This window comes from Cherax quadricarinatus, chromosome 83 (assembly GCF_038502225.1).
Source record: "Cherax quadricarinatus isolate ZL_2023a chromosome 83, ASM3850222v1, whole genome shotgun sequence".
NCBI lineage: Eukaryota > Metazoa > Arthropoda > Malacostraca > Decapoda > Parastacidae > Cherax > Cherax quadricarinatus.
Genome location: NC_091374.1, coordinates 7402873 through 7413537, shown reverse-complemented (window position 1 = coordinate 7413537; position 10665 = coordinate 7402873). Strand labels below are relative to the sequence as shown.

Below are 10665 nucleotides of genomic sequence, written 5' to 3'. Positions count from 1 at the left end.
CACTGTGCTCTTGGGAGATTCTGAAGAGAAGTTGCAGAGATTGGTGGATGAATTTGGTAGGGTGTGCAAAAGAAGAAAATTAAAGGTGAATACAGGAAAGAGTAAGGTTATGAGGATAACAAAAAGATTAGGTGATGAAAGATTGAATATCAGATTGGAGGGAGAGAGTATGGAGGAGGTGAACGTATTCAGATATTTGGGAGTGGACGTGTCAGCGGATGGGTCTATGAAAGATGAGGTGAATCATAGAATTGATGAGGGAAAAAAGAGTGAGTGGTGCACTTAGAAGTCTGTGGAGAGACAAAGAACTTTGTCCTTGGAGGCAAAGAGGGGAATGTATGAGAGTATAGTTTACCAACGCTCTTATATGGGGTGTGAAGCGTGGGTGATGAATGTTGCAGCGAGGAGAAGGCTGGAGGCAGTGGAGATGTCATGTCTGAGGGCTAATGTGTGGTGTGAATATAATGCAGAGAATTCGTAGTTTGGAAGTTTAGGAGGAGGTGCGGGATTACCATAACTGTTGTCCAGAGGGCTGAGGAAGGGTTGTTGAGGTGGTTCGGACATGTAGAGAGAATGGAGCGAAACAGAATGACTTCAAGAAGTGTATCAGTCTGTAGTGGAAGGAAGGCGGGGTGAGGGGTCGGCCTAGGAAGGGTTGGAGGGAGGGGGTAAAGGAGGTTTTGTGTGCGAGGGCTTGGACTTCCAGCAGGCATGCGTGAGCGTGTTTGATAGGAGTGAATGGAGACAAATGGTTTTAATACTTGACGTGCTGTTGGAGTGTGAGCAAAGTAACATTTATGAAGGGATTCAGGAAACCGGCAGGCCGGACTTGAGTCCTGGAGATGGGAAGTACAGTGCCTGCACTCTGAAGGAGGGTGTTAATGTTGCAGTTTAAAAACTGTAGTGTAAAGCACCCTTCTGGCAAGACAGTGATGGAGTGAATGATGGTGAAAGTTTTTTCTTTTTCAGGGCCACCCTGCCTTGGTGGGAATCGGCCGGTGTGATAATATAAAAAAAAAAAAAAAAAAAAAAATATATATATATATATATATATATATATATATATATATATATATATATATATATATATATATATATATATATATAATAAATATATTATATATATATATATATATATATATATATATATATATATATATATATATATATATATATATATATATATATCAGCATACATCTAAAACATGACCATACACCCCACATTTTCTAAGAAAACCCTCCCCATTTATTTCGTTATTTCGGTTAATTACTGATAAATATGTTATACTACGTTAACCTAACCTAACCGAGAATATAATAAACATGGAGTTATGGTCTGACATTCAATCGGACAGTAAAGAACGAGCAAATATACGGGGAAAATTTCATGTGTTAATTGGAGAATATGTAGAGCTGAATGTACTACTATATTTTAGTATCAGAGCTAAAAACAATTATTTCTACAGAGAGAGAGAGAGAGAGAGAGAGAGAGAGAGAGAGAGAGAGAGAGAGAGAGTTTAATAACTACCAAGAAAATACTACCCAATTCGTGCGTTAGTAATTTACGCTTACATACTATTAACAGCTTAAATACGCTTTGAAAGTAAATAGCGGTTGAAGAGGTATAAAGACGACGTTACCGTGCAGACATGGTGTCTGAGGTCGCGTGGAAACAAGAGTATTTTTTCTTTAATATTTTATTGGCCAGGAAACAGGACAAGTGCCTCCTGACATTAGTCTTAATCCTTTAGATGACCCATTAGTTTTCCCCATGTAGAAAAATCAAACAACTCCTGGGTTACGATGTAGAAATCATGTTGCTCAATATTTACTTTATCTGGACGATTTTTTATTATGTAAATTTTAAACTACTAAATGGATTGCACAGAGGAAACGACTATTATTTTGGGCCTATGGGAAAAACGCTTTTCTCTTCTAGTAAACAAAAAAATAATATAAACCAACCTAACGTAACCTGGAATTTATATTAAAATCTAGGTTAAGTTAGGTTAGATAGGGTTCGTTATTTTGATTAAATAAATAACGAACCCTGCCTAACTTTATATATAGGAACAACATATAAATGTTTCCATTGCGCATCACAATTATACTTGAGAATTTACATAACCCACATTTAAGCTGAAATCCGAGCAGCTAAGTAAATATTGCCTTAAATGTTTGTTAAATCAATTTATACTAACCCATAACATGCAACTCATCGTTTACGATCAAACACTTCAGACGAACACTTAATCGAGCTAACACCTTGCGGTCAACCCAGAGAGAGGGGAAACTTAATATTAATTAAGTGTAGACCAAAAAAAAAAAAAATATATAAATGTTAGGTTTTATTTTCGTATCGCTGACCTTTCACAAGCAGCCCACGAGGAATCAGGTCTTGTTTCTCCTTCACCGCGGGGAGTACGGCAACTAGGAGGCAAAAATTGAGAAACAAGAGTGGTCAGTGGAGAGGATAATGGAGGGTGTGGGCTCTAACATGGAAGATGACACGACCTGTGGTAGCTAAGAAACACATTTATGGATAACAGGAGGATCACCTAGAGATACGATCCACCCCAAGGAAAACAGGCAACCAGTTATGCATTTTTCTAATTTTTAGCTTGGCATTAAAACTAACCTATGTCGCTAAATACTGCGTAATGTTAAAAAAAGGTTAATTTACCTAATGTCTAAGAATTTGCATAATGTTAATTAACTGTTTGCCTTGGCGACGGAATCTTGAGGTGGCCCTTATAGGCAGGAAAAATGAGGAAGCTCTAATACATATTCTAGGATTAAGTAAAATATGGAGGTTAGGTATACAGGTATCTACAAAAATATATACACCAGGGACGAAATATATACATATATGTACAGAAAATCGGAAAAAAAATATGGAAAGTTGGAAAACACTTCCTAGGCAAATATTTTTTTTTTAAATTAAGAGAGAGAGAGAGAGAGAGAGAGAGAGAGAGAGAGAGAGAGAGAGAGAGAGAGAGAGAGAGAGAGAGAGAGAGAGAGAGAGAGGCAGAGAGAGAGAGAGACAGAGAGAGAGAGAGAGAGAGAGAGAGAGAGAGAGAGAGAGAGAGAGACAGAGAGAGACAGAGAGAGACAGAGAGAGACAGAGAGAGAGAGAGAGAGAGAGAGGAGGGTTGGGAGGTGACATTATTCAGGTAACTATCCTGCGTGGTCCTGAAACCTATAGCTGACCCTTCAGTGTTTTATTTGTCACTTCTCTTTAAAAACGTAAACATAGTCACACAAACTTGCATTATAAGGAAGCTAAATAAACTGAGACGATTTTATATGCATACGTGTTTTCAGGATTCACTTAATTTTGCTATTGGAAGAATCGACAAATGAAAACTATTGTGAAATAGTTGCAGAAAAAGTAAACTATTTATACAACCGTACAGTAACTGATATCCTGAGATGAACGAATTTATTTTTTTATCGAAGCGGTTAAAATACAGTGCAAATAAAATACATGACAATCCCTAATGGGCAGAAACAAAAAAACAATGCAACTTTCAAGGATGGTGATCATGGCACTTGTAATAGAAAACTAAGTGTGACATACAAGCGAAAATACAGTGACCGCTGTTCATTTTAAGCAGTTGAACTGTTCACTAATTTTTTTTCAATTTTCCAAACTTCTCTTCAACTACACAGTAATCCAAGATTCATCTCTATGTATCATATTGATGAGAGGAGAACCAATGGAAAGATTATGCAACCTTGAGGTAGGCCATAGACTGGGCTGCCCAGATCACCATGGACCTTACCAAGGTCGTGCTGATGAGTCAGCTCTACACTTAAAGACCACGCATTATAATACTCTTCCTTTAAATCTTTAAACAAAGACAGTGATGCATTTTCTCAAGGCGCATACACACATACTTTCGTCCCTATATTATGGATTACGATATATTTGATGCTTAGAAATAATAAGGATTGTAGTCTTAAGTTAATTCAAGCAGTGTGTAGATCTTCAAACACCTAGTCTAATCTCCTAGCCTACCTTCTAGCTTAGACATTAAGCTAGCATAACCGCCAAGCCTAAATACCGAATTTCACCACCTAGCTTACGTACCAAACTTAACTCCTAGCCTAAACTGCTCGCCTAAACTCCAAGCCTTATCTAACGTTAAATAATTCAGGTGAGCTGGAAAGACGCTCTAACCCAGGTCGTCAAGGCGACACTATAGGACCAGTTATAGTTAAGACCAAACACAAACACAGGCAAACACAAACATAAACAAGCACACACACACACACACACACATACACTAATATCACAGATACTGTAATCCATAATACATGGGAAATAATCTCACTGTATATACAATCAGCGACACACCTCTTGCTGTATACACCTTATGTGCTAACAATAAATGTAATTAACTCAAATTCGAGAATTCAGTATTACTGTGAACTGGTTAATTATCAGGGGTCTATAGAAGTTATGATTTCACAAGGGAAATTATATCCTAAGTACAATTAAGACGTAGAACTAAAAAAATGCAACAGAGTACTTATATTTAAAGAAATTAAAGGCAAAAACCATTGATTAAATTAGGTATTTTAAAATATTATCTAGTTAATAATGAAAGGGAATTGAAGAAATTGTGACGGCGTGTGTGTGTACATGTCGTACCGAATAGGTAAAACTTTCGATTTTGGCTTAAATAGCAACGCTCTTCTTGCCGAATAAGGCAAGCGAAAATTTGTGCATGCAATAATTTTGCAAAAATCATTCTGAGCCTAACGAAAAAAATATATTTCATTGTGTTTGTTTATTACTAAATTATTGTAAACTTATCCAGAATATATTTAGTTGGACTAGGCTAAATTAAATTCCTTTTTTTATAATAAGGTTAGGCAAGTTTTATAAGGTTCTTCTGTTACAAAATTAACTTTTATATTAACATAAATGAAAAAAATATATCTCTAAACGTATAAGAGAAAATTTTAGGACTTAATTTTAAGAGAGTTCTTGCTAACTGATCAATTTTACCTATTCGGTACGACATATATATATATATATATATATATATATATATATATATATATATATATATATATATATATATATATATATATATATATATAATCAAATATAAGGGGCGGTAGGAGACAATTCTCAAACAGCTTCAGGGAGAACCTTGAGTTTTCCCTGAAGCAAGTTCATTCTTTTCTCTGAGGATGAGGGTCCCCAGAACAGTTCTAGAGGTGGCACCTCCCTATATTTTATATATGTATATATAATACGTGTGTGTGTGTGTGTGGTAGTAATGCAATATTATCTGTAGTAGAAAACGGGAAGTTGAAGGTGGGGCTAGCACAAAAAAGGGTGAAGCGCTGACCTTAACATAATGTTAGAGTACCTCCTAATATAGAATGCTACTGCTGGTATTAAAGAAGTTGAAACATGCTATATTCCTGCAGATTATGCCTATAGACAAAGAAGTTCCGCAGCTCAATATAAAACATGTTTTATTTAAGTTATCTGTGCGTGTTTGTGACCAAGTTCCCTATTTGGACGAGTAATTTTGGGCTAAGATTCAAGTTTTTGTGCCTAGCAGAGTTAGTATTAGTAGTCTGGTGTCTGCAGTACTAGTGTCCCTAGAGACAAACCCAGTTTCACTGAACTATCGTGTTAAAAATGTTGGGAACTATTTAGGGAAAATTAAGGAAATCAAAGAAATTAAATGAATGGTATCACCTCGGCAATATAACAACCACTATCACCACCACCACCATCACCACCACCACCATCGCCACCACCCCCATCGCCACCACCACCATCACCACCATCGCCACTACCACCATCACCATCGCCACTCGCAGACCACAAAATCCTTGATCTCTGGCACTTGTGGGTATTTTTGTAACTATAGAATGACTTCACTATTTTCTCTTCTCCCCATTCATGACCTTCGCTCAAGTTTCAACTGTATTTCTTTCAATAACGATAGCCTTTTTTGCATAATCACTATAAACATGGGGAAGTGCCATACCCATAGATATGTAGAAGATTATCTATCAAGTTTGATGTGGCGAAAGGAAGCTCCAATTCCTTAGATCAAGACCCCTTCATCAGGGTATCCTATTGTTTACAAGAACTAAATAAGCTTCATTCTTCATCTTTTTTTTCAGTTCCTTTGGTATTTTATGTATTTCTTTACAACTCGTCCAGCTTTCTCCAATACACACAGTTCCACAGAAAAACTTTGATCTTGGAAGCATTAACTGCCACTCGCAATTAATTTTGTTTGAAGATTCATGAATAATCCGAACTTAAGAGAAAAAAACTTGTGACGACGTTTCGGTTAGGTGCGGACCATTAAGTTACAATTGTTCCAGCCACAGTACTATGACTTATTCCTCAGAAGATTTGTGTGAACGCTCGAAAGCGCTCAGCAAAGTTATATATCAATAAACAAAGACCATAATGCAGCAGTAAATGTTGATAGGTGACAGACAATTTTATGCTGACCTTTTAAAAAAAGGCATGGAGTGGTGTGCTATAATAGAAAATGGGATGCTGAATCCTTCAGGGGATGCTATGCTACAATGATCACTAGCCTACAATTTTCTTCACCATTATTCTTGCTCATCAAGTTCCTTTGACAGTGTGTCGACAGTAGTTACGCATCTCTGTCAAGTGGAAGAGTTTATAAATCTCATTTTTTTCCACGTAGTGTTTTTTCAACTCTTAAGAATGTTTCTTTACCTTATCCTATTGTTTAATTACTATGAAGAGGTTTCGTTCTGTAATTCAATCTTGTAGCCTTACGACGACTTTTTTTAATAAAAAGAAGTACTGGTTATGTTGTCAAGCTCCAATTAATATTTCTTAAAGTTTCTAATTAAAATGCCAAGGCAGGAAGGTTGTAATACTAATAGTATCCTGATAATATAGATATATTGACAGAGGAGTCTTCATTAGTACAATGTTTCACCACAAATTGGCTTAATCAAGTACAAGAACATGTACCTGATAAAAAAAAATCAGTTCGTGTTGGTACAGTCCCAATAAAACATTCTCTCTGTCGATGCTTCGCCATTTATCAGGAATTCATATTCGTTGTGACTACTTACTAGATAACTCTCTAAGACTATATATAATTGAGAGGTGTATTTCTCTCAGCATTATATATATATATATATATATATATATATATATATATATATATATATATATATATATATATATATATATATATATATATATATATATATATATACTATATATATAAATGCATGCATGCTGAGAGTGCACTTTAATCTCTAGTAGGGATTTAAGTATTCTTGTCTGGCGGCGAAAAGGTTACGTGGAACCTTAATTACCCTCGTGTGGTCCAAAGGCTCTAAACCCAACCAACCTGTCTCTAAACTCGTTTCATAAAACCTCAAATGTGGCACGTGGACACCTTAATGTGTCCGCTTATTATTATTATATTATTATTATTATTATTATTATTACATTTAAAAAGAATTAAATCCACATGGCTCAAACTTCTTGTTCATGTATTTATATATAATAATTATTCCACAGTATATCAGTATCATCTCTGTCTACAGAGAACAGCACTTGCTAACAAACTTTTCTCAATGAACTTCGAAAAACATATTTATCTGTGCAAAATCTCAATATAAAATAGGTTTCACATTATTATTACATGAGAGAGAGGATGGGGGGGGGGCAAGGCTTGCATCATCTTACTAGCCACTGAGTTTGATGCTTGTGACCAGGCGAGAGGGTCGTCACCAAGCATCAGCCTGCCAGAGCACCTCAACTGACCTCAACTGACTACAACTTCATTGTGAGTTTTCAGGCCTACAGGTTTTGGGCTTTCAAAGTATAGTTCTTGGTTGGAATGACTGGCTTGGTCTCCCACAATCCGTCACAACCTTCGACATAGTTACGAATGCTTTCAAGTTGTAAACAACGTCCTACGTTTATAAAGATCTTTTATCTGAGGATAGCCTACTAGTGAGACACTTATCTACGCGGAACTTGTATACAAGTGATATCTGTGCACTGTCTACTAGATTTTTGTCATTTCTGCACGTAACCCAATCTACTAGTAATAAAAACATCTTTTTTCATTTAAGTATTCCCCCAACACGACCAGTTTCCATTTACTCCAAGAAAACAATTATTATTTCGTCTTACTTTTCCTATAAAAACTACATAAATTATATCGTGAGTACGAGTGTATGACTCCTCACACAGGTTAGGGTCTTGCTCCCCTCAAGGAAAGTGAGTCTTTTGATCTAGGGAATTCGATCTGTGCTCCAGTTCCCTAATTTAAGCCTGAATACCTTCCACATCCCCCCCCACAGGTGCTGCATAATCCTATGGGTTTAGCGCTTCCCCTTGATAATAATAAGGTCTTGCATGCAGAGCTGACACACACAACCTTCACCTGTTCACCTGCGCCTCACTTGGATGACTCTTGTCAGGTGCAAGGTTATGTGAAGAAGGTTATCTAGGGAGGGGTGAGCCACAGTCCCCTCAGGAGTACCTTTCCCATATTATATATTATTAAGGTTACATTGTGGTGACGTGTACTTAGCTCAGTGGTGACGTGTACTTAGCTCAGTGGTGACGTGTACTTAGCTCTGTGAAGACCTGTTTGTGTGCTCTCTGTGAATCTGAACCAGGATGCCCTCTCTTGAGCAGCTTTACCAGCAGCTGAGAGAAGAACTCAGAGTTGCTAAACTGGAGATACGGCGATTAACGGAGGAGAACAAGAGGATTCGTAGTAATCCACCTGTTGTGAGTCCCCAGGTTAAGAGAGGAGCTTGGTCAGTGGCCGGGCAACATGGAACCAAGCTGAAGATTAAGAAAACGGTTGGAGAGGCAGAAACAACGAGAAACCAGATGACTGCCGTGGAAACTTCCAACTCATTCTCGGTGCTACCTGACGAATGTGAGTGTTCTACTGGGAATGTCACAACGAGCACCAAGGAAGCATTGGCAGACGTGAGTGAGACATCCCTAGAAACCCCAACGAAGACCATCGAGAACGTCATGACGAATTCTACAAGTGGTGTAATGCTACCTGGCGAATGTGAGTCGACTACTCGGAGCATCACTACGGACGACGCCAAGGAAGGTAAAAACATTGTTGTTGTTGGGGATAGCCAGATTAGGTACATGGATAGGGCATTCTGTTTGAAGGACAGGAGTAGGAGGCAGAGAGTATGTTTTCCTGGGGCTGGGATGAAGGATATTGTTAGCCGTCTGGATGACATCATGAGAGGTAATGGGAGCAATCCTATTATCTGTCTCAGTGCTGGAGGCAACGATGTTGGCAGACGTAGGAGTGAGGACCTGATTAGCAGGTATAGGTCAGCAATAGAGATAATTAGGAAGAAGGGTGGCAAACCTGTCATATGTGGCATTTTGCCAAGGAGAGGAGTTGAAAATGAATGGTTGTCCAGAGCAATTGGTGTCAATTGCTGGCTGGACAAATACTGTAAGGAAAATGCGGTAACATTCATTGACAACTGGGACCTCTTCTATGGCAGAAATGACATGTATGCCAGGGATGGGGTTCACTTGTCTAGGTGTGGGGTGGGAGCACTGGCCAACGCAGTGGAGGGAGCTGTTAGGTCTTTAAACTAGGAATAGTTAGTGGTATGGGTTTTGGCGGGAAAACTGTGAAGTCGCAGGGTAGTAACATGAGTACTAGGAGAACTAGTAATAGGCAAAATGAGGAGGATATTGGAAAGCCAGTGGCACTAATTGACAATGACAGTAATAGGTTTAGTGGAATAACAGAAAGGAGCAGGAAGGGTAAAGAGATAGGAGGGTCATTAAATATTTATTACACAAATAGTCGCAGTGCTAGGAATAAGATGGACGAGTTGAGACTAGTTGCTAGTGCAGGTAACATAGATGTATTTGCCATTACTGAGACGTGGTTTAATTCAAAAAGTCGGGACATGCCTGCAGAGTGTCACATTCAGGGTTTTAAATTGTTCCAAGTAGATAGAAGTATCGGGAAGGGGGGTGGGGTGGCATTGTATGTCCGAGATCGCTTGAACTGTTGCATAAAAACGGGTATTAAGTCTGAAGTAACACATACAGAGTCTGTTTGGATAGAATTTTCAGAGGGGCATGAAAAATTAATTTTAGGTGTGATATACCGTCCCCCAAATTTAGATAGGGACCAGGGGAGACTACTATGGGAGGAAATTGTTAGGGCCACAAGGCACGATAATGTAGTAATTCTAGGAGACTTTAACTTTAGTCATATTGATTGGAATTTCTTGACTGGGAATTTAGAATCATACGATTTCTTAGAAGTAGTTCAGGATTGTTTTTTGAAGCAGTTTGTGACAGAACCTACAAGGGGTAATAACCTGCTTGACTTAGTTCTGGCAAACAATGAATCCCTTGTTAATAATTTAGAAGTTTCAGAGGAACTGGGTGCTAGCGACCACAAATCAATTACATGTAGAATTGAATGGAAGTATGATAGCAGGGATAACTCAGTAACAGTCCCAGATTTTCGCTTAGCAGATTACGATGGGCTTAGAGAACACTTATCATCTGTTGACTGGGGTAACGAAGAGAGCTATCAATATGACAGTTTTCTGAACACAATACATGCTGCTCAAAGAACGTTTATCCCTTATAAGGAAATT

General features: G+C 37.9%; 1 protein-coding gene across 5 annotated transcripts in view; it reads right to left on the bottom strand.

The window, feature by feature from the left end:
• Positions 1 to 10665, bottom strand: part of LOC128702204 (proton channel OtopLc) — a 217358-nt gene that overhangs the window by 99611 nt on the left and 107082 nt on the right. For 2 of the 5 annotated variants that reach the window (XM_070102787.1, XM_070102788.1), the window contains exon 2: positions 2368 to 2430. The exons of the other annotated variants lie outside the window; for them this stretch is intronic. In XM_070102787.1, the coding sequence (XP_069958888.1) occupies positions 2368 to 2430 (63 nt within the window). The remainder of the gene's footprint in view (positions 1 to 2367; positions 2431 to 10665) is intronic. 5 annotated transcript variants of the gene reach the window in all.